The sequence below is a fragment of the Enhydra lutris genome, unplaced genomic scaffold (genome assembly GCF_002288905.1).
Source record: "Enhydra lutris kenyoni isolate GAN:26980312 unplaced genomic scaffold, ASM228890v2 scaffoldscaffold4, whole genome shotgun sequence".
Taxonomy (NCBI): domain Eukaryota; kingdom Metazoa; phylum Chordata; class Mammalia; order Carnivora; family Mustelidae; genus Enhydra; species Enhydra lutris.
Genome location: NW_019154088.1, coordinates 33,663,681 through 33,691,382, shown reverse-complemented (window position 1 = coordinate 33,691,382; position 27,702 = coordinate 33,663,681). Strand labels below are relative to the sequence as shown.

Below are 27,702 nucleotides of genomic sequence, written 5' to 3'. Positions count from 1 at the left end.
TGTTCTGAGAAAACTGATCTGGCAATAGTGTGAAAGAATGATGGCAGGAGAGTGTCGACACAAGAAAAACGCCAGAAGGTAACATGGAAGCTGAGGTTGAGGAAGGACCTAGTGGAGGGATTAGAGCTGTGGGAATAGAACAGCAGAGGCAGATAAGAGAAATAACTGCCCAAGAGGATCTGTGACTGATTAGACACAAAGATTAAGGAGAAGAGAGGAATCAAAAGCAGTTTTAGTCTCTTCAGTCTGGGTGGCAAAGAGGAAAGTCACAAAAAGAAACTCAATGGTGTGTGATCAGAAGCCAGAAGGGAAGGAGCGTTTGTGAAGAATTTGATTTGTGACACACTGAATTTGAGTCCATAATGGCATAATCACATATAAATGTCACACAGACAGGTGATTACACTGATCTGGCATTTGAAAGAATAGTGAGGATTAAAGAAGACAATTTGGGAGTCACTGGGACAAAGGAGCATTATAGCTGAAGGGAAAAAAAAAAAAAAAAAAAAAAAAACACCCTCTGGGACTCCATTTAAAGACTTTGGGTCTTTTTCCAGGAGAAAAATGCATTCCACTGCAGGGAAATGGGTTTTCTCCTCCAGGGAGGAGAGGACATGGGAGTCTAAGAGCCCATATTCCTAAAAGTCTTCTTAAAGGAGGCATCTAGATAGTGGCGTTAAGTCTTTGTAAACAGTGGTATCAGCCTAATATAAAAAAATCTGTAATGCAATGTGAACTAAGATAGGGAGATCCTACCTTGAATGGCCATTGTCACTGGCTGCTCAGCCCCATTAAGGACTCAAGTGATGGAGGTAAAGTCTGTTGAAATACCCGGCACCTGTTTCTTCTATATTTAGCCACTTTCAGATAAATGTTGGTGCCCTTAGCTATAGGAAATTTAATCTAATTTTATTCTGGATAGATGTGTGGTATCTACCTACCAGTCCAAAACCCACCTGAAACACTGCGCACATATTTACACAAAATTTTACTGAAGCTTCTGGGAGTTCAGAATCTCATGGAACAGAACCTAAAAACCATCAGAGTTAATTACAAAACAAGAGAGAAGAGTTATGACATCTTCCTCTCCCCTCAAAACCTACTATCATTCCTTACTTTATAAGGGTATTCTACTTTAAAACTTTTATTTTAATACAATAATTTTAAATTAAAAGTAAATACTTTTGGATTTAAAAACTAGTTTAGCTTCCCTGGTAACATAGCTGACAGTCAGGAACAATGAACGCTGTGTTTTGGACCTGATCATTCAGCTCTGCTAGTTCTGGAAGTGCTCTGTTAGGTTATTCTGGTACTTTATGTAATCATTTCCTTACATATATCACAACACTGTGTTGCACCCCTTAAATTAATATGCTACATGTCACTTATATCTCAAAAAAGTTGGAAAAACAAACATTTAAAAATAATAACCAGTTCTTATTTTCTAATAATCATCTGGGGTTTCTCTGATTGTACAGAAGCCTGATACTATTAACACAAACTTAGTGAGAGCAACTTGGGAAGAGATCACTTCAAAAATTTCTATATCCAAAGGTCTGGCCCATGTTTATATGTGGTACAGGCCCTCAAATATATTTTGAAAAAAATGAATCACAGTTATTAGGCCATGAGATATTGCCTGCAGAAAAGGTATTAATTTATGATAATGCCTTTCACCTTTCACCTAATGTTTAATAGCACCTGAGCCTTCACTCTACTGATAAATTCTTTTCAATTCTCAGTGATATTGTACCCAGGCACAGTACCTGATACAGCCTTATCCTATTTTCCTGAAAAATACCCTCTCGCTTTTCTCATTTTGGGGAATTTATAGGTTAAATAATCAGTTCAACCCCAAAGACAAGCATTTAGGGGCGCCTGGCTGGCTCAGTTAAGAGACTGCCTTCAGCTCAGGTCACAATTCCAGGGTCCTGGGATCCAGCCCGCATCTGGCTCCCTGCTCCGAGGGAAGCCTGCTTCTCCCTCTCTCACTCCCCCTGCTTGTATTCCCTCTCTCGCTGTCTCTCTCTGTGTCAAATAAATAAATAAAATCTTAAAAAAAAAAAAAAAAGACAAGCATTTATACCGTATTAATCTGCAAAGGAGATAGAGCATTTTTATTAATACAGCAGAATGCAATTTTGCCATTCGCAGTTTTTCAGTTAGTTTGCAAAGAGGCATATAGTTAATTAAAACAGTAATCCATGAATGCCTGCCTCTGAGACAACTGAGTTACCTGCTACTTCAAATCATCTGAGCAAACCTACCACTGGCACAAATGCAGTGAACTTATAAACAACACAAATGTTTAAATCAGCTGCGTAGGTAGCTCAATCCATAAACATTTCACTCTCCCCATTCTAAATCTCCAAAAGTAAAGCCAGCATTCCTAAGTGCAGGAAATCAGATTTTACTACCCTGCAGCTGCTTCATAGCTCAGGAAAATGCAAAAACAAAGAGGAAATACGCCTGGGGATCTTATTAACAAAGAGTGGAAATCCCCTTACTCCATATCTTCCAATTAACACTGCTGAGAACATAAGCTCTCGGGTTCAAATTTCCCTTCATGGAAGGCCTAACCACACCAGAATTAATCTGCAGTTGCCACCTGGATTAAAGACAGGGGTAGATGCACGCTGGAACATTCAGACTGCCACTTTGGCCGCAGTTTTCACTACAGAATGGATTAACATGTAAAGGATTTTTTTTTTTTTTTAAACTCCAGAGCAGACATTAATCTTTCTGCAAAGCGAAAGCAGTGTGGTTCAACAGAAATCTCTCTCCTGCTCTTGATCTAAATTTCATTTTTCATGCATTTCCTAAATGCAAAAGAGAATATTTATCATGTGCAAAAGACATGACAATTTTCAGTATTTTTAAACATTTGATTGAAGAAGGGGATTTTCACTTTCTATAGTGACATTTCTAAACTGTTTTCACATTTTACATTGAGTATAGATTTGGGGGAAAATATAGAAAGATGTTGCCTCTGCATGAAATTCACTAATGATACATTGTTTTATTAATCGCTCTCTTCATAATTTGTATCCTGAAAGCATGCATGTATTTATTTGTGCCAACTTTTTTTTAAAAAACGATTTTTACAATAGAAATGTCAAACATATACAAAATAGAATAATATAATAAATTCCAATGAACCCATAAACTAACTTTATCCACTCAGAGTCAATCTTGTTATTTATGGAAATCCCTCATTTCCCAGTTATTTATTTTTTTAAGATTTTATTTATTTGACAGTGAGCAAGAGTGAATGACAGAGAGCACAGTGGGGAGGAGGGGAAAAGCAGGCTCCCCTAGAGCAGGGAGCTGGATGAGGGGCTCGATCCCAGGACCCCAAGATCAGGACCTGAGCCAAAGGCAAAGGCTTAACCAACTGAGTCACACAGGTGCCCCTCCCAGTTATTTTTGAAGCATATCACAGACATCACATCATTTCAACCATAAATATTTCAGTGCACAGCTCTAAAATAAAAAGTTTTAAAACATAACTCACTAGTATTATTACACCTTAAAAAATAATAAACAGTAATTTCCTAATATTTCCCACAACTGGTGTTCAGATTTCTCTGATTGTTCAGATCAGAAATTAAAAGCCCAATACCCTGCAAATGACTGATAGAGTACAAATTGCTTTTGATTTACAGGTCTCTATCTCCTTGCAACTGACTTATCAGAAGATCCAGAGTTGTCTCACTGAGTTTCCTATGGACTGGATCTGGTATTGCAGTCTTCAGGTGTAATACACCCCCTATTTTTCCTGTAAATTAGTAGTTGGCTCTAAATGCTTGATCAGATTCAAGTTTGACACTTTCAGACTCCAAATTCTTAACTCTTTTATCTCCTATTTCTTGCAACCTAGCGGGAGAAGAACCACTGGCTTAGTTTCAGCCCAATGCTAAAAAGTACTGCTGAACATTAAGGAGTGTCATGTGCGCTGCTCAAAACTTAACTTTGAATTTCTACCTTTGAAAGGCAGAGAGGTAAAGAGCTTCACCCCACTGAAACGTCAACAACGATTTGATTCATTCCTTCTCAGGACTGACATTGTGCTAGATACACATTCTGCATTTTTATTCATCTAAATCACAACTTCCTCTTCTACTCTGTACTGTTTTCAGGTTTCCACCCTCACCTCTGCTCCCACTAGGAAAGGAAATGGAGAACAAGAATCCAGTAGTCCCCCTTGCCTACAGAGGATTTATTCCAAGACCCCCAGTGAATGCTTGAAACTATGAATTGCACCGAACCCACATACATTATGTTTTTTCTATACATACCTACCTATGATAAAATTTAATATGCAAATTAGGCATAGTAAGAAATTAATGACAGTAACTAATAACAAAATAGGACAGTTAGAACAACATACTGTATAAAAGTTATGTGAATGTGGTCTCTCTCTCTCAAAACATCTTTCTTGGACTATACTCACCCTTCTTGTGATGATGGGCGTGATAAGATGCTGACGTGATGAGATGAAGTGAGGTAAATGACAGGTACTGTGACGCAGCATTAGGCTACTACTGACCTTCTGACAATATGTCAGGAGGAGGATCACATGCTTCTGGACCATGGCTGACTACAAGTAACTGAAGCCATGGAAAATGAAACTGCGGATAAGCAGACACTACTGCAATGAAGTAACTTTCCAGTGGTCACAATAAAGATGATGTTAGGGGCGCTTGGGTGATGCAGCTGGTTAAGCATCTGACTCTTGGGTTTTGGCTCAAGACATGATCTCAGGGTTTTGAGATCAAGCCTCGAGTCAGGCTCTGTACTCAGCCTGGAGTCTGCTTGGGATTGTCTCTCGCTCTCCCTCTATCCATCTTGCTGGTGCTCTCTCTCTCGCTCTCTCTCTCTCTCTCTGTGTGTGTGTGTGTGTGAAATAAATAAAATCTTGAAACAAAAAAAGATGAGGTTAAATGAGTTATAGTTGTAAGGTACACACAATAGTGACTAACATATAATAAACCTTATATACATGTACGCTTTATTTTTATTTATTTATTTATTCATCAGGAAAAGAAAGCAAGCATGAGAACAAGCAGGGGAGCATAGACAGAGGGAGAAGCAGACTTCTCAGGAGCCAGGAGCCCCATGTGGAACTCAATCCCAGGACCCTGGGGTCATGACCTGAGCCGAAGGCAGCTGCTTAACCAACTGAGCCACTCAGGCGTCCCTATGCCTTATTTTTTAAAAAAGCACAGTTAAAGCAAATTAAAAAACAGAGTATTTTTAAAGATCTCTTGAATTTCTTCAAGAATATAAATACTCCTTTCTACCTTGCATTTTGAGGAAATAATGTGTTCCACATGTAAGTAAATGTTCCAGATAACTGAGGCATGCCCCTTTAAATACCCAACTTTATTCCATTTTAATCTTTTAAAGTCAAAATAACCCAAGACAGAATTATTGTTAGAAATATGTTACATACTTTCCTTTATCAAATGAAGAACACCAAACAATCTTGTTAAATTTCTTAGTGACCCAGTATTTCATAATGTTCATTATGAACATTAATGAATAGAACTCAGATTTTAGAGATGGGTTCTAATCCTAGCTCACTTGCTACTAACAAACTTGGCATGGCAAACTCACTTAACCTCTCTGAAGCCTAGCAAATAGAGATACTGTTTCCTTGGAGGATTATCAAAGAATTAGAGATAACAAAGATCTAGCACAGTGCCTGCTACACAGGAAGCATTTAGTAAATGGTAACTATTATTCATTAACTCAACAAATTGAGCATGATTTATGCCAAGGATTGTTTTAAGTTATGGCGATACCACAGAGTTCAAACGGACAAAAATTCCTACTTTCATGGAGCTTCTCTTCTAATATGACAAAAACATAACAAAAACTAATAAAATGGGGTGCCTGGGTGGCTAGGTTGGTTAAGTATCTGCCTTCAGCTCAGGTCATGATCTCAGGGTCCTAGAACTAAGTCCCACATCGGTCTCCCTGCTCAGCGGGGGAGCTCCCTCTTCCACTCCCCCTGCTTATGCTCTCTCTCTTTCTGTCTCTCTCTGTCAAATAAATAAAATCTTTTTTAAAAAAGCTAATAAAGGGGCGCCTGGGTGGCTCAGTGGGTTAAGCCGCTGCCTTCGGCTCAGGTCATGATCTCAGGGTCCTGGGATCGAGCCCCGCATCGGGCTCTCTGCTCAGCAGGGAGCCTGCTTCCTCCTCTCTCTCTGCCTGCCTCTCTGCCTGCTTGTGATCTCTCTCTGTCAAATAAATAAATAAAATCTTAAAAAAAAAAAAGCTAATAAAATGTAGAGTATGCAGATAGTAGTAAGAGAAAAATAAAGTGGAGATAGAAGACTTGGGTAAGGTGTGAGGGTATATATACAATTTAAAATGTGATGGTCAGAAAGAACCATTCCAAAAAGGTTGAGAGCTAAAAAGTGGATGAATAATCATGCAGATGTTTGGACAAAGAGGAAATAGCAAGTGCAAAGGTCCTGAGGTAGGAGCATATGTAGTAAGTCAAGAAATATGAAGGAAAAACAAAGAAAAAGAAAAGAAAGAAACACAAAGGCATCCCACACAGATGGAATGCAGTAAGATCTGCCAGGCTAATGGGGGCTAGATTGCAAAGGATCTTGCAGGTCACTGTAAAGACTGAGTTACAGGGTCGCCTGAGTGGCTCAGTTGGTTAAGTATCTGTTTTCGGTTCAGGTCACGATCCCAGGATCCTCGGATCAAGCCCCGCGTTGGGCTCCCCGCTCAGCAGAAAGCCTGCTTCTCCCTCTGTCTGCCACTCCCCTTACTAGTGCTCTCTCTCTCTCTCTGTCAAATAAATAAATAAAATATTAAAAAAAGAAAAAAAGACTGAGTTTCAGCCTGAGTGACATGAAAAGCTCTTGGAGAGTTCTAAGCAGAGAAGTGACATGATCCGACATGGATTTAAAAGGATCACTGGCTGAAAACAAACTTGGGCATTAGGAAACAGAGAAATCAGTTAGGAGGCTATGACAATTGATGGTGCCTTGGATCAAAAACTTGGTAGTCGTGAAGGTGATGAAAAATGGTCAGATAGCCTTTGAAGGAAATTGACAGGATTTTCTGGTAGACTAGAGGTAGGGTTTGAAGGAAAGAAAGAAGGAGTCAAGAATGAGTGACATTTTTGATATCTCAATAACTAGAAAGAGAAAGTTCTATTTACTGAGAGATGAAAGACGGCAAGAGGGGCATCTTTACAAAGATGAGTTTGAACCTACGGAGAATGAAGGAGGCCTTTACCCTTATTCTCAACATTTCTGCAGCTGCCATTTCACATTGATAGTTTTCTCTTCCCTCAGAACTAAACAGTCTTCAGTTACCTATTTGTTATTGTTTCTAATCTATCTTATTCCCCATTCTATTCTCTAGGAAGACCAAATGAATACACATTAAAAACTGATACATTACTCAACAGTGAAAGATAAACTGAATCAGAAATCTGAAGCAGCTTTTTCTATGGAAAAGAAAACTAAAAGTGGGGTCACTCTGGGTAGTGCCTTACTTCCAACACATTATTTCCAAAAATTCACTTACAGAATGGTTATTTAGAACTCAAATATCTTTCCCCAAGTACGAATTTATTAGAAATGACTTGATTTCCATGCCAAACTACATAATGGGGCTACGTTATAACAACAGCAGTGCCAGCCTGAATCCAAGGGAGAAAAATCACAGGGTATAAGAGAGACCGGACTTTTTTGTCCTTGGCCTAAGAATAAAATAAGTTTCTCCTTTGCACACTACCACCATGTTTCAGTCTCCCACACCAAAGGTGCCTTTATCCTCTGCCTCTAGCACTGTAATCCTCAGGAAACCTCCCATTCTAGCATCCTCTTCCAATCTACCAGGAAAAATGTTCTCCATGTCTAAAAATTGGCCACCCCACTCTAAAAGAGCAGCAACTAAACAACCACATCCCCACACAATTCTCATTTCCTTATAAAACAATACTGAGCAAGGCATCAGAAGGAAATGCACAGCTTAAAGCTAATTCTAATAAAAATGACATGATCTTAGTTGGAAGAATTTCAGCAAGTATTATATAAGAGAAAATGAAAAAGAATATGGAAATAATGGAAATATTTGACATTGAGAAGGCTACGGCAAAGAATCCACCTACTTCTCTTTGTAGGTCTTCACCCTTCCCGTACTTCTAAATTCATTGATTTTTCTGTAAGTTTCATCATAATTCTTGCACCAATACCCTGGACGATCTAGAGATTACATGCCTATTTTCCAGTTTTCAGTTGTGGAGCTGAAGAAGAGGGAATGGGGAATAACGTTAATGATTAATTACATATGTGTTGGGTAAAATGTTCCGAAGTTAAGGACTATAGTCATTAAAGGACTTTTACAGAGACTTCAAACTACATGGATTTAAAAGTCCACTTAGCATATAATTACATTTCTTTCTCAAGTTTTTTTCTTAAACTACCAAACCTCTCAAGTTTGCCATTTGCCATTCAACATTTTTTTTTTTTTTAAATCTGGGGGTATGGAAGAACCTCACAGTTCATCATAGAGATAACTAGGGCTTCAACCCAAAAAAAGATGAAAGGGCAGAGCTCTGAAGACTATAACCAAGGGTTCAGTCAGATCACATTGTTCACATTTGCAGATGCCATTTAAACTAAAAACAAAACAGCAACAACAACAATAGATGCCTACGTTAGATTCTATCATGGATTCTGGATAGAAGTTTGTTTGTTTTCAGTTCTCATACTGACATTCATTTGGGTGACATTTTCTGTCTTAAGTCTGTGGTTAGAGAAACACCAGAAGGTCTCCCTTCTGTCAATTAACTCAAGAGATATCATCAAGCAGAACAAATGGTCTGACTTAAACTTAACCCTACAAACTTAATTAAATGTACTATAGGCCATTTGCCTTCCTCTAATTTCTTTTTCAGAAAACAGAATCCCAAGTCATTAAAGTTTTATTTAAGGAATTCTAAATCACAGGATTATGACGTCTGCTGTTGGATTAAAGTTTCATTAAGAGTTTAGAAAAGAGGGGCGCCTGTGTGGCTCAGTGGGTTAAAGCCTCTGCCTTCAGCTCAGGTCATGATCTCAGGGTCCTGGGATCAAGCCCTGCATTGGGCTCTCTGCTCAGAGGGGAGTCTTGCTTCCCCATCTCTCTCTGCCTGCCTCTCTGCCTACTTGTGACCTCTCTCTCTCTGTATCAAATAAATAAATAAAATCTTAAAAAAAATTTTTAAAAAGAGTTTAGAAAAGAGTCTCATTAAAAGCTCAAAATGAGGGGCGCCTGGGTGGCTCAGTGGGTTAAAGCCTCTGCCTTCGGCTCAGGTCATGATCCCAGGGTCCTGGGATAGGGCCCCACATCAGGCTCTCTGCTCAGCAGGGAGCCTGCTTCCCTTCCTCTCTCTCTGTCTGCCTCTCTGCCTACTTGTGATCTCTGTCAAATAAATAAATAAAATCTTTAAAAAAAAAAAAAAGCTCAAAATGAGGACCATGATTATTTCCTTCATTAGAACTATTTTGACTGAATTTTTTTACAATTAAAAAATATCATTTTTGTGATTAGAACAAAAATACTTCCATTTTGGAAAGGGACAGATGGTGATGAAGTAAGTCTCAATAAGAACTAAAAGAGAGGTGCTTGGGTGGCTCAGTCAGTTAACTGTCTGACTCTTGATTTCAGCTCAGGTCATAATCACAGAGTCATGGGATGAAGGTTCGTGTGGGGCTCCACACTCAGGAGGGAGTCTGCCTAAGAGGCTCTGTCCCTCCCCCTCTGCCCTTCCCACTCATGCATACACTCGTTCTCTAATAAATAAATAAATAAATCTTTGGGGGGGGGGGAAACTAAAAGAGAACAGAAGACACTAAATAGAAAATACACTGAAAAAAAAAAGCTGAGTAGTGAGATTGTGTTTGTTTTAACTTCTTTTGTTAATATTTGTATAATAAAATTGAGAGAAATAAATTTTACTGAAACTTTTCAAAAAGAAAAAGGAAACTCCATCTATAGCACAGTATTTCTAGAGCAGTGGTTCTCACGCTGTGGTTTAGGAAATCTGTAAGGTTTTAAACTATTTTTATAATAATATTAACACATTACCTGCCCTTTTTCACTCTCATTTGCTCACAAGTGTGCAGCAGAGTTTTGGTATAATACCACAGAATAACCACAATTATCTGAAAATGTGAATAAAATAATCTCACCTTTTCTAACTATGTTTACCTCTATGAGCCTCCATTTTTTTCATATGCTTCAGCCAAAATCACATACAACAGATTGAGTACAGAAACAGATATAAAAATTCACTTGTGTTCCATCAAGCTATGTAATTAAAGACATTTACAAATATATAACAGTGCCTCTCTTTTCACTGTTTTTGTTTTAGACAACAGTTATTACTGAAGAAATGCTATTTATATTAACATACAATAGTTTTGTTATTTCAAACAAATTAATACATATTTTTAAAGGTTCCCAGTTTTAATTTCTAATGTAGTAATTATCAATAGCTATAATCCCAAAAGCTCTCAGGAGTCGTTAATTTTTAAGAATGCAAAAGGGTCAGGGCGCCTGGGTGGCTCAGTGGGTTAAAAGCCTCTGCCTTTGGCTCAGGTCATGATCCCAGGGTCCTGGGATTGAGCCCCACATCAGGCTCTCTGCTCAGCAAGGAGCCTGCTTCCTCCTCTCTCTCTGCCTGCCTCTCTGCGTACTTGTGATCTCTGTCAAATAAATAAATAAAATCTAAAAAAAAAAAAAAAAAAAAAAAGAATGCAAAAGGGTCTTTTGGCACCTGGCTGGCTCAGTCTGTGGACCCTGTGACTCTTGGTCTCCCGGCTTTAAGTTCAAACCCCACACTGGATGTAGAGATTTTTGCTGTCCTCAAGTATTTCTTAGTCTTTAAGAAAAATCACTCTACAAAGGAGTATTTTTTTTTTAAGATTTTATTTATTTATTTGAGAGAGAGAGAGAGAGAGAATGAAATAGAGAGAGAGTGAGAGGACAGAGGTCAGCGGGAGGAGCAGACTCCCTGCTGAGCAGGGAGCCCAATGTGGAACTCGATCCCGGGACTCCAGGGTCATGACCTGAACCCAAGGCAGTAGCCCAACCAACTGAGCCACCCAGGCGCCGAACAAAGGAGTATTTTTTAAGGTAAGAGAAACAAGTGAAGTGAATTTAAAATTTATGGGACAAACGATTAAGATCAGATTTGCTTCACAATAATCTGAGGGGCAAGGGAAGAACAGGTGGAGGTATAAATGAAGTAAGAATGGCCATAAGTTAATAATCATTGAGTGGAGAGTTTGTTATACTAGTCTCTCCTTTTACATATGTTTGGAATTTTCCCTGATAAGAAGATGAAAGAAAGAATTGAACTCATATCTTAACAGTTTAATTACAAAAAAAAAATCTAATTGTAATATAATGTTATTGCTAAGAATGAAGGAAAATAAGGGGGAAAAAATCTTACTAATATACAACTAACAGTGTACACATAGCTCCAAATGCACTTTTTGATCTTCACTGACATTCTCTCAATTGGTTTCATATAGTTAAACCAGTAGGACATGTGTACTATTTGGAGTTCTACTTTGTTCACTTAAGATTCACATATACAGTTCCCATTTTTATCTACTTTCACTAACCAGACTTCAGACTTCAAAATGGCATAGATATCTTTCAGTTTAATAATACAAGAAACTTACCAAACCCTTTAACCTAATCATTGGGCTATAAAACGCAGAATAATTTTTACATGTTGTACTACTGCCATCTGCTGGCTGTGATGTCTAAGTACAGTAAACAAAGGTTTAAAGCAGAAAAGCTAAAAATTTACCTATGACGGAGGTTTTCTCCCAAAATTATCCTGTAGAAAAGAAGCTACCATACTATATTAGGGCTCTTCAAAACCTCATTTTAGATAAGATGGGTGTTCAGGGTGGTATGGTCATAGGCCAAAACCTCACCTTAGAAGCAGTGGTTCTCGATCCTGGGCTGCATTTGAAAATCACCTGAGAGCTTTTGAAAATCCTGATGTCTGGACCCCAGAACCAGAACAATTAAATCAGTATCTCTATTTTACAGAAATGAAAGGCAAGCCACAAACTGAGAGAAGATGTTTTCAGAAGACATATCTGACATAGGAGTTGTATCTTAAGATTATACAAATTGTTACAACTGAAAAATAAGAAAGCAACCCAATTTTTTTTTTTAAGATTTTATTTTTTAAGTAATCTCTACACCCAACATGGGGCTCAAGCCCACAACTCCCAGATCAAGAGTTGCATGTCCCACCGACCGGGCCAGCCAGGCACCCGAAAGCAGCCCAATTTTAATAATGGGCAAAAGATCTGAACAGGCACATCACCAAAGAAGATACATAGATGGCAATTAAGCACATAAAAAGATGCTCTACATCATCAGCCATTGGGAAAATGTAAATTAAGACCATAAGGAGATACTACTTCAAATCCATCAGAGTGGCTAAGGTAAAGAGACTGACCATAGTAAGTACTCTCCAGGATGTGAAGCAACTGTAATAATCATTTACTGCTGGTAGGAATGTAAAATGGGACACCATTTTGGAAAATGGTTTGGCAGTTTCTTAAGAAGCCACACACACACCTACTATAAGACCCAGTTACCCTACTGCTAGATATGTACCCAAGAAAAAGAAAAGTTGCAGGAAGTTAGTATCCCTTCTGAAATTCATGTCCACCCAGAATGTGGCCTTATCTGGATGCAGATGTAATTAGTTAAGATGAGACTGTACCAGAATAAGGTGGGCCCTAAATCCAAGGACTGATGTGCTCATAGGAAAGAGCTGGAACACAAAGAAGAGGCAGAGAGTGAAGAAATATGGCTTAAAGCCAAGAAAAACCAAGGATTATCTGAAATGAAGCTTGGAAAAGAGAAAGAAGGTCTCCCAGAACCTTCAGAAGGAGCATGGCCACATCCATACTTTCATTTTGGACGTCTAGCCTCAGAATATGAGAGAACAGATGTCTGTTGTTTAAGCTACCAGTTTATAGCGATTTGTTACAGCATCCTTAGTAAACACAGAAGCACAAAGTACAAAGACTTCTACGAGAATGTTCTTTTTAACTATATTTTTAATAGTCCCAAACTGGAAATAACTCAAATATCTACCAACAGGTGAATGGATTTACAAGTTGTGGTGTATCTACCCAACAGAACATTATTCAGGACTAAAAATGACTGAGACATTAAAAAAAAAAAATGGATGAACTCTCAAAATTGTTGTACTGAAAAAAAAAAAAAAAACAGACAAAAACACTACATATGGTATGATTCTATGGTGTTTACCTGGGGTTGGGGGCAGGGAGGCAAGAGTGAGGTACAGGAGTCATTACAAAGTGGCATAAAGAAACTTTAGGAGGCGAGAGATACATTCTTTATATTGACTGGGGCAACAGCTCCACAGGGGCATATATGTGTCAAAACTTATCAAGTTGAAGGGAACATGGTGGAAATGGAAATACCAAGAATCTGTCTCTCCCACCTAGACAACAATCACACTGACAGAAACTCTCTGATGTAACCAACTATTTTGGAACTCTGGAGTCTGTTGAAGACTTGCAATTTGCAGGGGAGGCCTTGAATGACAAACTGTCCTTAATTTTGCCCAGTTTTGGGGCACCTGGGTGGATCAGTGGGTTAAGCCTCTGCCTTCGGCTCAGGTCATGATCTCAGGGTCCTGGGATCGAGCCCCACATGGGGCTCTCTGCTCAGCAAGGAGCCTGCTTCCCCTCTCTCTCTGCCTGCCTCTCTCCCTACTTGTCATCTCTCTCTCTGTCAAATAAATAAATAAAATTTTTTAAAAAAATTTTGTTCAGTTTTAGCTCCTAGTGCAGCAGCAGCCACCCATCCCTCACCCCAAGCCAAATGGCAGGGAGCTGCCATGTTCCTAGAGCAGCTTGCATACCTATTAAGGGAGCTAGGGTGGACAAAAAGGATCCCTTCTCCAAATACTGGGGATCCATGCTCTGCTCATTGCTACTTTTGATCAGAGGTTCAGACAACAAAGCATACTCACAAAGAAAAAAGAATATCTGAATACACCTATATGTAGTAAGAAGACAGAATTAGTAAAAAACAACAACAACAACAACAACAAAAAAAAACCTCCCAACAACAACAAAAGCCCTGGACTTGATGGTTCACTGGTGAATTCTACTGAACATCTAAAGAATGAATACCAATCCTTCTCAAACTTTTTCCAAAAAACTGAAGAGGGACTACTTCCCAACTCATTCTTTGAGGCCAGTGTTACACTGACACTGAGGCCAGAGGAAGACACTACAACTACAGACCAAGATCCTCCATAAACATTGATGTAAAAATCCTCAACAAAATGCTAGCAAGCAAAATTCAGCAGTATGTTAAAAGGATTACCCATATGACTAAGCAGGACCTATTTCTGGAATGCACGGATGGTTCAACATATGAAACTCAGTCAGTGTAACAGGCCACATCAACAGAATGAAGGGAGAAAAAAACCATGATCATCTCAATTGAATGCAGAAAAAGCATTTGATAAACCCCCTTTCATGATTTAAAAAAAAAACCCACAAAACTAGAGGAAAACTATCTCAATGTTTAAGAGAAACCCACAGCAAACAATATACTCAACATACTCAATGGTGAAAGACTAAATTTTCCTCTAAGATTAGGTCCAAGACAAGGATGCTTGCTTTCCACCACTTCCATTTAAACATATTGGAAGTTCTAGCCAGAGCAAGGTAAGCAAGTAAAAGAAATAAAAAGCACCCAGACTGGAAAGGAAAATGTAAAATTATCTTTGTTTGTAGATGATTTGATTGTATATCCAGCAAATCCTAAAAATTCCACACCAAAAAAAGCCACTAGAATAAATCAATTGAGCAAAGTAGCAAGTCACAAAGTCAACATACAAGAATTGGTTACATTTCTATTAACAATGAATGATCTAAAAAATAAATCACAAAAACAATTCTATTTACAATAGCATCAAAAAGAATGAAATACTTAGGAAGTACCTTAACCAAGGAGTTAAAAAACAATACAAAGAAAACTACAAAAGACTGCTGAAAGAAATTAAAGACTTAAACAAATGGAAATACATCCCGTATTCATAGATTGGAAGACTAAATACTACCCAAAGCAATCTACAAATTCAATGCAATCCCTATCAAAATCCAAGTGATATTTTTTGCAGAAATAGAAGAACTCATCCTAAAATTGATATGGAATCTCAAGGGTCCCTGAATAACCAAAACAATCTTACAAAAAGAATAAAATTCATACCTCCTGATTTTAAAACTTACTACAAAGCTGCAGTCATCAAAAGAGTATAGTGCTAAAGGTGCCTGGGTGGCTCCGTTGGTTAAGCATCTGACTCTTGATTTTGGCTCAGGTTATGATCTCGGGGTCGAGATTCAGCTCTGCACCAGGCTCCACACTTAGCATGGAGTCTGTTTATTCCTCTCCCTCTGCTCTTCCCCCTGCCTGAGCTCCACCTCCCCTTCTCTGTCTCAAATAAATAAATAAAATCCTAAAGAAACAACCAACCAAACAAAAAACAGTGTATTACTAGCATAAAAATAGACATATAGACCAACAGAATAGACATAAACCCAAACCATTTAATGTATGGTCCTATGATTTCTGACAAGGGTCCCAAAATCATTCAATGGGGAAAGGACAGTCTTTTCAACAAATAGGTCTGGGAAAACTGGATACTAACATGCAAAAGAATGAAGCTAGACCCTTAACTAACACCATATACAAACATGAACCCAAAATGAATCAAAGATCTAAATGTAAGACCTAAAAGAGTAAAACTCTTAGAAGAAAACATAGAACAAAAGCTACATGACACTGAATTTGACAATGTTTTCTTGGATATGACACCAAAGATATACGGTAGCAAATATAAACAAACTAGACTTGATAATATTTTAAAATTTTTGTGTATCAGAAGATATTATCAACAAAGTAAAGAGACAACCCATAAGATGGAAGAAAATATTTATAAATCATATTATCTAATAAGAGACTAATATCCAGAATATATAGAGACCACCAAGAACTCAACAACAAAAAAAACCCAATTCCAAAATGGGGAAAGGAATTAAACACATTTCTCCAAAGATATACAAATGGCCAATAAGCAGAAGAAAAGATGCTTAACATCACTAACCATTAGGGAAATACAAATCAAAACTACAATGAGATACCACTCATAGCCATTAGAATAGATACTATTAAAAACAAACAACAAAACAGGGGCGCCTGGGTGACTCAGTTGGTTAAGCGTCAGGTCATGATCCCATGGTCCTAGGATCAAGTCCCACATCAGGCTCCTTGCTCAGCAGGGAGCCTGCTCCTCCCTCTGCTTGTGCTCTCTCTCTCTCTGGCAAATAAATAAATAAAACCTTTTTAAAAATTTGAAACGAAAACCCAAACAAAATAGTTTGTGTTGGTAAGGATGTGAAGATATTGAAATCCTTTATGCACTGTTTGTGTGAATGTAAAATGGTACAGCCACTGTGAAACACAGTTCCTTAAGAAATTAAAAATAGATTTAGCACATGATACAGTAATAATAACACTTCTAGGAATATACCCAAAATAATTGCAAGCAGGGTTTCAAAGAGAGATCTGTAACCCAGGCTCATAAACAGCATTATTCACAATACCTAAAATATAGAATCAACTGAAGTGTCCACGGACACCTGGATAAATAAAATATGGTATATACATACAACGGAATATTATTCAGCCTTAAAAAGGAAGGAAACTCTGCAGTATGCTACAACATGGATAAACCTTGGGGACATTATGCTAAGTGAAATAACCCAGTCAAAAAGGCAAATACCAGGGCACCTGGTGGCTCAGAGGGTTGGGCCTCTGCCTTCGGCTTAGGTCATGGTCTCAGGGTCCTGGGATTGAGCCCCGCATCGGGCTCTCTGCTTGGCAGGGACCCTGCTTCCCCCTCTCTCTCTGCCTGCCTCTCTGCCTACTGGTGATCTCTCTCTGCCAAATAAATAAACCTTTAAAAAAAAAAAAAAGGCAAATACCTCCACTTATATAAGGTACTTGCAGTAGTCAAAATCATAAAGACAGGAAGTATTGTGGTGGTTGCCAGCAGCTGGAAGGAATTATTGTTTAATAGTAGGGTTTCAGTTTTACAAGAAGAAAAGAGTTATGGGGATAGATGAGGTGATGGTTACGCAACAATGTTAATATACTTAATATCACTGAACTGTATACTTAAAACCAAAATCTATAGAGGGTGGAGTTCAGGTGTCATTAATTTTTCAGTATCTCCTCAACTATTCTAACCAACAGCCAAGGTTGAAAACCACTTCATCAAAGGGTGCCATCTCATTTACTCTGTTTTGAACAAAAGAGTTCTATTTGATAAAAACATATAAGCCTGAAATAATTTTTTTAAAGATTTTATTTATCTATTTAAGAGAGACAGAGAGAAAGGATGGGGAGGGGCACAGAGGGAGAAGGAAAAAGAGAAGCAGAATCCCTGCTGAACAGGGAACCCAATGCCTAGCTTGATCCCAAGACTCTGGGATCGACCCTAAGCCGAAGACAGATGTTCAGCTGCCTAAACATCTGTTTAGAAACATCCAGGCAGGGGCACCTGGGTGGCTCAGTGGGTTAAAGCCTCTGCCTTCGGCTCAGGTCATGATCCCAGGGTCCTGGGATCCAGCCCTGCAGTGGGCTCTCTGCTCCGTGGAGGGCCTGCTTCCTCCTCTCTCTCTCTGCCTGCCTCTCTGCCTACTTGTGATCTCTCTCTGTCAAATAAATAAATAAATAAAATGTTAAAAAAAAAGAAACATCCAGGCACCCCAAGTCTGAAATAATTTTGATAATTCTCATTTTAGATGCTTATGGAAGTCAGCTGACATCATACTTTTTTTAAAGTAAACAAAGATGTGATATTTACTCCTTGGTTTGTACCTCAAATTCCTAAATTACAAGATTTAGAAAGCAATGTTGCAGCTACTTGCTCCCAGCACAAAATAATTTAAAATACAGAATACGTTTTTACAATGAATGGCAACAAAGACTGAACTGTGACTACCTCAAAATTCATATGTTAAAGTCCTAGCCCCAAGCAGTGCAGAATGTGACTGTATTTGGAGATAAAGCCTTTAAACAAGCAAGTAAGGTAAAATGAGGTCATAAGGACGGGCCTTAATCCCATCTGACTGGTGTCCTGGATACATAGAGATAACAGGGATGCTCAGGCACAGAGGAAGTCCATATGAAAATCAAGCAAGAAGGGGGAGATCTGCAAGTCAAAAAAGAAGCCTCAAGAGAAACCAAACTTGCCAGCACCTTGATCTTGGACTAGATCTAGTCTCTAGAACTGTACAAAAACAAAGTTCTGTTGTTTATACCACCCGGTATGTACTATTTTATTATAGCAGCCCTAATAGATTAATACAAATGGTGAGCAAAAACAAAACAAAACAAATCTTTGGGAAATGACATTCTGGATCTAAACTTTACCCTGGATTGCATACTAAACCCTGACCGTTGGGACACTGGTTTTGGCCAGAGCCTAGAACCGCTCTTCCTGTCAAATCTTAGCCTCAAATATTTCACCTGCTCTCTGACCTCAGCCTTCTAGTACTCTTTGCTTTACTCCCACTAAACCTTTTCTTCTACCCCACACTGAGACCGCTGGTCCCTTGAACTCTTCTAGAGAGTGCTCTCTGGCCTTCCCTCCCTCCCCATCTAGTCTGAGCACCATAGCAATCATGTTCACTACTCTGTCAGAACGACCTTCCCTTGCTCTCCATCATACTGTCACACTTCACCAAAAAAACCCCAAATTCGAGCCAATGCTACATTTTGTCTTCACTACTACCATTGCAGGTGAGCCAAGCTCTGTCAGAAAAAAATTACATCATACATTCATGTGAAGTCAAGTCTACAAATTACTGACTCAAATCTCAGCATCCACCCCCTGCCACAATCCTGTGAGGAGTTAGCATCTCCGTCATTCTTAACAACCATTCCAACCATTCTTCACTGTCTCTAGTGTTGACTACACTCCCATCTGGTGTCGACTAGACTTTCCACTTGACTCCAGCCTCTCACCTTCTACCCATTTAACACAGATGTCATTTCCCTCAAACTTCTCTCCCTCTACCTATATGCTTATCTATATCTGCACCTATGTTCACTTTCTTTTCTACAGTCTCAAATGAGGCTCAAATTGCACTCTTTTTGGCAGCCCCTCCTATTTCTGAACCTTGCCCATTCATTATCCATTCTCTCTCCTACCTGTCCTGCTTATTCGACATTTGTATCTTTACTGACACCCTTTCTTCATCACCTAAACATGCACAAGTCTCTCCCACATCCCTACATCCTCCCTTGATCTCTACCATCCTCCAGCCCAACTACCCCCATTGCTTCTTATTTTCATCTAAACTTCTCAGAAGTATAGTTTACTCTCAATGTGTGTTCACTGAGTTGCTCTAACTTGGCTGGCTTGGGGCTCCAATGTACGACTGAAACTGCTCTTCCTCAAGTTATCAATAACTTCCTAGTTACTTAGTTCTTAAGTAACCCATGCTATAGGACTGAGGAGAAAGAAGAGAGCCTCTTCTAGCACCCACGGCTCTTTCAAAGTCACTATGTCTCCACTCTTCACCTCATACCAGTGGTCAGCAAATTTTTCTGTAAAGGGCCAGACAGTAAACAGTTTAGGTTTTATGAGCCACATGGTCTCTTTGATAGGTACCCAATCCCAATTCTGCAAGGCAAAAGCAGCCACAGACAATACATAAATGAATGAGTGTGGCAGTGTTCCAATAAAACTTTATTTATAAAAACACATAGTGGACTGGATTTGCTCTGCAGGCCACAGTTTGCTGACTCCTCCTCTTTGCTAGCACCTTGTGTCATCCCAGGTGCTTCTACATTTAACAAGAATTTGCCACCTGACTCAGTTCTCCATCACCAACCTAAGTAACAAAGCACATTACCTGGCACCTGGTAGGTGCAGCGTGGCTGCAATTATTATTTAAAAAAATTATCATACAGACACTCTCAATAAATCTGTGGATGACCATCTAGCACTTTCAGCTCTGTTTCTTCATCTGCTTAACTCTCACACCCTAGGCTTTGTCATCACTGCAGAGCACTCTACTTCTGAAATCTAACCTCTCCTATACACTGATCAAAATCTCCTGCTTGTCATTCTCACTCCTCTTATGCTTGCTCTTCAACCTCAGTGAGCCTCCAATCCACTTTTATCTCTATTCTCTCCTAATCCATCAGCTCCCCCCATCTTTACTTCCTATCAAGCTTGATCTCATGGTCCCTTCATTGAGCCATCCTCTCACCTACACCCCCAGCAACTATTTTCACACTGTACCAGACTAGCAAAATCCTGTACCATCCCATCTATCTGCCTTCTCTATTCCTACAGCTGGATGGCTTAGGACTACTCACAGATCAATGCCATCACAAACTTAGACTCTCTGGCCTCAGCTGGGGCTTCAGCACCACCCAGCAATACTTTCCCTAATCCTCTCCTTAAGGTCCCTTAGGCTTAGGCTATCATACTTTCTCTCATGTTCAAATGACCAATTTGCCCCGGACTCTTCAGAGAAATGAAGAGGTGTGAATCTATGTTCTCAACTCTTTGCTGCACCAACACACTTAACTTGTCCACCATCTTGAATTCCTTCCCTCTAGACCCAGAAAAACAGTTGCTTCTACTCCAATCCACCAGCAGTGTTCCGGATCCATCCCTGCCCCTTCTACCTCACCGACTCTACGAAAACCAAACCCTGAGCAAGCCAGCCACATTGTATGACTTTCTTCGCTGCTCTTTAACCATGGCTACATTGCTTAACCTGAGCTTCCCTGTCTTCAAAATGGTGATATCCTTGCAAGGTTGTTGTGAATGTAATAGATCTAGAAGTGCCTGACATTTGGCAGTCATTTCATAAATGGTAGCAATTATTAGATTAAGTTAATAGCCTGAAGGTGAAAGGCAGTGACAAGAGATGGAATATAGGGTTGGAGACCTTCAGTGGTGGGGTGACGGGTAGGCGAGATGGGGAAGGGAAGCATACCTGGAAAGAGAAAGAGAAAATAATTTCCCTTAACCTAAAATATTCCAGTCCTTCTGTGAATACAACCAGTTGTTTTGTTAATTACAGTAATTATATGTATGACCACTCTTTGCTATTCTCACCATAGTCTGGAGCCTGCAACTCCTCTTATAGTATAACCCTCTCCAAGAGGAAGATGTGCTCTATGTTCTAAGGCTTGGCCAACAAGGAAAACTAACAAATCTTCCTTCTATTAAGCTAGAATTAAAGTGATAAACATTAAAAAGGAATTATAGCCATGTTGAACCATTAGAGGTACCAAACAAAAGTATTCAATTTATGATTCCATTACTGGGACAGAAACACTTCAAGGTGAGAGCCTGAGCCATCTCGTGCTAGAAATAAGCAAAAACTGGGGGCAAACACTGATGGGACAGTGGAGGAAATATCAAAAGGACACAGGAGCTGGCCTGAAGGGGCTCCTAAAGGACAAATCCAGGACAATTTGGGCATCAAAAAGAATAATGATGGTGGTAACAGATTCTAGCACAATTAATCAAAAAGAGAAAAGAAAAAGTCCCTATGTCTGGAAAAGAAAATTTAAAAAAAAGGGGGCTCCAAAAAAAAAGAAAAAAAGAGAACTCTTCTACAGAATAATACAGTTAAAAAATATAGAAGGAATGAAATAACTAGACAATCACCACTTTACAAAATCCAAAAGTAAAAATCATCCCATGATACGAAAAACACTGGGTGAAGAGTTTAACAGGCTATCTGCAAGAAGGAGAGGACATCTGCATAGGCCCAACGTATTATTCCACAGGATACTTAACTTTTAATTACAAAGATTGCCAGGGGAAAATGTGCCTTTATAGTGGAGATATCTGGCAGGTGCCCTCATGATCAAGTGATGGAACTTAGCGTTGATAGTGAGAATAACCTAATGTTATGTGGCTGCTGGATGGCAATAAGCACACAGCATCAGCCGTGCAGTGTACACCCAAGAGTGATCTACTGAATTAATGGAGGAGAAAACAATCAGACAATTAGTCCACAGTCTTACTGCTCAAAAAGCCGTCTAAAGACTAGAACCATATAATCTGGGGGCTTGTTCAAAATACAGACTCTCAGGCTCCCAGACAACTGAATCATAATTTACATTTTAACCAGATCCTCAACTGATTCACAGGTACAACATTTGAGAAACCCTGTACAAGACAAAATACCTAGCCTTTCCAAAAAAACCAATGTCATAAAAATTTTAAATGTGGCCGTGTGGGAGGGGCTGTTCTCAATTTAGTGAGATAGGACCACTAAAAGCAATGAGTACATTGTGACTGAATCCTGGAGCAGAAGGGAAAAATTTATAATACATTTCAGGGGGACAAACTGGGAAAATCTGAATGTATCTTTTATTATGTATTATTTATTATGTACCTTTTATTAAGAGACACTGAATTGGGTCTCTGGGTGGCTCGGTGGGTTAAAGCCTTTGCCTTTGGCTCAGGTCACGATCCCAGGGTCTAACTTTATCAATAAAATCAGCTAAAAGTTATTCTGTAAAATGAAGCTAATGTTTTTATGGACCACATTTTCTTTATTTTGAAGAATAAAGTTCTTCATATGATCCAAGGGCATTCTATGACAATTTTAAGTCAAAGTAAGAAGGCAGAACAATTTTCACTTCTTGTTTTTATTCGGTACCTTGAAGAAAAAGCATTTACTAAGGTAATAAGTGACCTTTCCCCAAGGTAAAAGCATTTTAGTTCTTCAGCTTAATCTTAGTAAACCAGTATAAAGTACTGAAGATTAGCAAAATGAAGCTATTAAAAATGACTTACAGAATCAAATTCAATACCAAGAAAATCTGGAAACTCAAACTCTTTTCATTAGAAAAGTTGTGAGAAACCATGTTTCTGTGGGAGTTACTGAACACAGTTTTCTGGAAGTACTTATACAAAAAATGAGCACCTATTTTTTTGGCTTAAGTGGACCTGTGCCTAGATAAAACAGGACTGACTCCAATAGATGGATGATAGTCTACCCCAATTATTCTGTTAAATTCTAAAGCAGTCTCTCCTAAAAGGTTGCCAACTATAGCCAGCAGGCCAAATCCAGCCTACAATGTATTTTCATAAATATAGTTTTAATGGAACACAGCCATGCTCAATCACTTATGTACTGTATTTCGAGCTGAAAAATTGCAGCAGAGACCATATGGCCCACAAAGCCTAAAATATTTACTGTTTGGTCTTTTACAGAAAAAAAATTGCCAATTCCTACTCTAGACAAGCAATCCACAAAAGGAATAAAATCTGTTCAGGACTCACCTGAGGTGTTGTCTTTTTGTATTGATCACCTCCATCTATCACATCCCTCATGATTTTTCCCTTAAGAAATTCATACTCCTCTGGACTCAAGTGAATAGACTCCATGGTTTTTCCACAGCCCGAACACTGACCACTGTAATTACAACAGTTTGTATTAAATGGTATCCTGGAAAAAAATTTTTCCTAAAATGAATAATCCTAGGACAAGAGGAAATTGAAGAGTAATGAAAAAAGAACATTATAATCTTTGTGATCATCACATGCATCCAATTTTTTATAAACCTGATAATAACACACATTAGATGTGCCAGAAAAACCTGAAAAAGTAGACTGCTGGGCACCCAGATTAAAGTTTTTAAAGTCATTCTCAAAACACAACTGGGTTCCAAATCTGTAGAGGAAAATATCTCCGGGGCTTTACACAAGGCTCATACCACTTTATGGGAAAAACATTTTGAGCACTGGAAATTCTCCATATTCCAAATATGGCTTTTTTTCTTAGGTACTCTCTTAATTATTCTATCTCTAATGTATTCTTAAAAATTTGTTGATCAGTAGCAACAAAACCTACTAAACTCACATCAAGAAAGTTAAAATTAAATTTTGGTCTTTACCTTTCCTTGATTGTTGTGAACTGTCCTTTCCATTGTTCTCCAGGAGCACTACAAAAAAAGATTGCAAAACTAGATCAGTAGGAGGTCAGATTCCTACAGAACCAAAAGATAAGCATTTCATTTAGAAACTCAGCAGACAAGAGCTCTGAAAAGTTCAGGATACTTCCTTACAATGGTTTAATCAGAAGAGTGGGTGATACACTGTGAGGGGGCTAAGGAAATAATGGTACCCTACTCTGGACCTCCTCCTTCCTTCACTTCTCCTTTGGTCATCCAACCTTTATCTTTATTTTTTTTTTTAAGATTTTATTTATTTATTTATTTGACAGACAGAGACCCCAAGTAGGCAGAGAGGCAGGCAGCAGGGGTGGCAGCAGACTCCCCACTGAGCAGAGAGTCTGATGTGGAGCTTGATCCCAGGCCCCTGAGATCATGACCTGAGCCGAAGGCAGAGGCTTAACCCACTGAGCCACCCAGGTGCCCCAACCTTCATCTTTGTATCTAAGTCTGCCTTCAGGGGACCCAGTAGCTGACATTAATAGTGTAACCTATAAATCAGACTCAACTCTAACCTTCTCCATTGAGCTACAAGAGACTGTTTCTCCCCAAAGTAATTTCTTCCCTTATACTATCTTCTTATGTACTACTATAAACTGTCAAGAATTATATTCCCAATTAGGTTGTGAATCCCATCTTAATAGAACTTCTATCACCAAATGCCCACAGTGCCTAGCCAAATGGAGGCATTCAAAACTACTTCATTTATTTGCTCAAATTATCCTTTCCTTCCTCTTACTTATACTACTGTCAGCTTCTACTGATTTGATTGCCTTCTCTCCTTCCCTAGTTAAATCAAGATCTCAACTCTCATTCAAACCTATAATTGCCTCCAAATAGATCTCCTTATTTCCCATCTTAATCCCTCTTCAATTTTTTTTTTGTGTGTGTGTTGGCAGTTACCTTTCTGAAACTCTACTCCAAGGTAACAGAATAAAGTCCAAAATCCTTGTCATTCAAGATTTTCACAATCTAGCCCCTCTAGTGATATTCAATAAATTTGTCAAATAAGATAATTAAGCATGGTTGCTACTTCAAAGATCTGTAAAGAGAATATATAGCAGAAAGGAGAAAAACAGAAAAGGAATTAAATTTTTAGGAAAAGAGCCTAAAACAAATTAGTGTTGAAAAAAATAAGTGAATAAAAGACTGAAGCAATTGGGGCGCCTGCGTGGCTCAGTGGGTTAAGCCTCTGCCTTTGGCTCAGGTCATGGTCTCAGTGTCCTGAGATCGAGCCCCACATCGGGCTCCCTGCTCGGTGGGGAGGCTGCTTCCCCCTCTCTCTCTGCCTGCCTCTCTGCCTACTTGTGATCTCTCTCTCTGTCAAATAAATAAATAAAATCTTAAAATTAAAAAAAATAAAAAGACTGAAGCAATAAATAGGCACAGAACCAGTAACATGAATAAAAGCAAAGAGAAAGCAGAAAGCCTTGGAGAGAGCAGCTGGATGATGGAAAGATCCAAAACGAACTGAACAATGAGATTTTCCATTTTTAACACTTGAATATCACTGATCAGGGTACCTCCATCTGCTCCAACCATCCAAGTTAATGAAATGCATAGATTAAACATATACCAGTCACTAGGTTTCTGAAGAACTTCTTCAATACTAATATGACCCAAAGACAGCTCCAGTTTTCTTGCTATGAACTCCAGCGACAAAAACTATTTGTAAGTATATCACACAGAACTCAGAAAAAAACAGATGATCCTTCTACAAAGAAAAAATACATGAAAACATACAAGTGCTTGATAACTTCCCTTTTATGTGATGAATGGAGAATAGAAATTGTTTATGTTATTACTTTTTTAAAGAGGAGGAAATTTTTCTTTAATTTTATTTTTTTTAATTTAAAAAAAAAAATTTAAGGATTTTATTTATTTGCCAGAGAGAGAGAGAGAGAGAGAGAGAACAAAAGAGGACAAGCAGGGACAGTGGGAGGCAGAGGGAGAAGCAGGTTCCCCGCTAAGCAAGGAATCCGATGTGGGACTCGATCCCAGGACCCTGGGATCATGACCTGAGCAGAATGCAGTTGCTTAACCAAATGAGCCACCCAGGTGTCCCAAAATTTTGTTCTGAAAGGGAAACAAATCTGAGAGAAGGAAAGAAGTATAATCTGAATAGAGTAATTCTCAACAACAATAACAAAAGGAGGTGGCTGCTTTTAGGTAGAGGTATTAAAATAAAAACATACATATAAAGAAAGATCAAAATTACCTCTCAAACCATGTTTTGATACTGTGGGCAAATGATTCCTCAGGATATAGATGATTATTTCTTAGATACAAAAGAATGTCAAGTAGCTTATTTGAATACTGATCATCTTTCACGTTTTTTCCAAAATCAAAGAACGCTTTTAAAGTTTTCAACATAGGAATAAGATCACGACCTAACAATTCCTGATACAAATTCCAAGCGAGGCTTACGTCTTGATGGAGGAGGGCTCCCTCAATACAATCATTGTAGTTCCTTACTGAAGGGACCAGGACTTTTTTGACATCCTCTAACAGCAGCAAAGCTTCTTTCCATCTATCTGAGTGGACTAATCCCTGGATGAGGAGAGTATAGGCTCCAGGTTCTAATCTCTTATATCTGGCTTTCATGATCTCATAGACATCAATAACTTCCGATGTCTGCTTATGAAAGACGCAGAGATACAAATACCTGACCAGCAAATCATAGCCTACAATACCGTTGTTTTTTGCAGCTACCCAGGCTAACAGAGATTTGGCCACATCTACAGAGCTACGGGAGTGCGCCATTTGTGAAATGATCCAACTTGCAAAATTAGCGTCTCCTTTGAAATCTTCCTTGAGTTTATCCCACTCTTCTGAATTCAAAGGTTTTGTTGGAAGTTGAATAGTGTTCCTTACAGGTGGCAAGGCATGATCTTCCCTGAGAGGATTCATCTGTGATCGCTTCCTAGCCGCTCCAGCTGCAAACAGATGGGAATCAGAAGAAACTTCCTTATTACTGCCTTCATCTCCTTTCCTGACATATCTGGACTTGGCAACCAGCAGATTCACTGCTTTAGTATTTTGTGCAGACACTGTTTTAAGAGAAAACCACTTCCGTTGCTCCCGGATGCCATAACAGTCTTTGAGAAAGAGAGAGAGGTAAGAGTGTCCCAGGCTTAGGCCAAGGTACGGGTTGCTCTTCCAAAGCTTGGGAAAGCTTCGAATACCCGTGAAACACAAAGTCATCATGCGGTGAGATCAGCACCAGACAGGATGGTGTTCACAAAACCCCTACTTCTACAGCATAATTAAGGAACTGGGAGTGGGGGCGGAGAATCGAAGCACCACTTCTTAAAAGATGATTTTCAGTTTCTCACAGACAAATCAGGGGTCTGCTTTTGGGGCTACTTAACGCAACGAAGTCTGCCGAGTTCTCGCCATTAAACAACCATCCGGGGACATCCGACATCGGTCGCAAGTTCTAAAACCTGGGGACAGGGCAGGAATCCTCCGGTGTCTGATATATTCCACACGGTGAACCTGAGGAAAAAGCACAAGGAGGCCCGTCCAGTTTGATTCGCGTGGAACACAACAGCCCTTGAAAAAGAGGCATGATCCCATGGGAGCCTTACCGAAGGAGGG

The 27,702-nt window shown here is 39.1% G+C and overlaps 1 protein-coding gene across 1 annotated transcript in view; it reads right to left on the bottom strand.

Annotated features, from left to right (window-relative positions):
- Nucleotides 1-27,702, bottom strand: part of LOC111159905 (KIAA0391 ortholog) — a 141,911-nt gene that overhangs the window by 113,704 nt on the left and 505 nt on the right. Inside the window, exons 2-4 of the mRNA XM_022522584.1 lie at nucleotides 26,321-27,600; nucleotides 24,046-24,093; nucleotides 23,432-23,564 (exon numbers count right to left, since the gene is read on the bottom strand). Of these exons, the coding sequence (XP_022378292.1) occupies nucleotides 23,432-23,564; nucleotides 24,046-24,093; nucleotides 26,321-27,309 (1,170 nt within the window). The 5' untranslated portion in view covers nucleotides 27,310-27,600. The remainder of the gene's footprint in view (nucleotides 1-23,431; nucleotides 23,565-24,045; nucleotides 24,094-26,320; nucleotides 27,601-27,702) is intronic.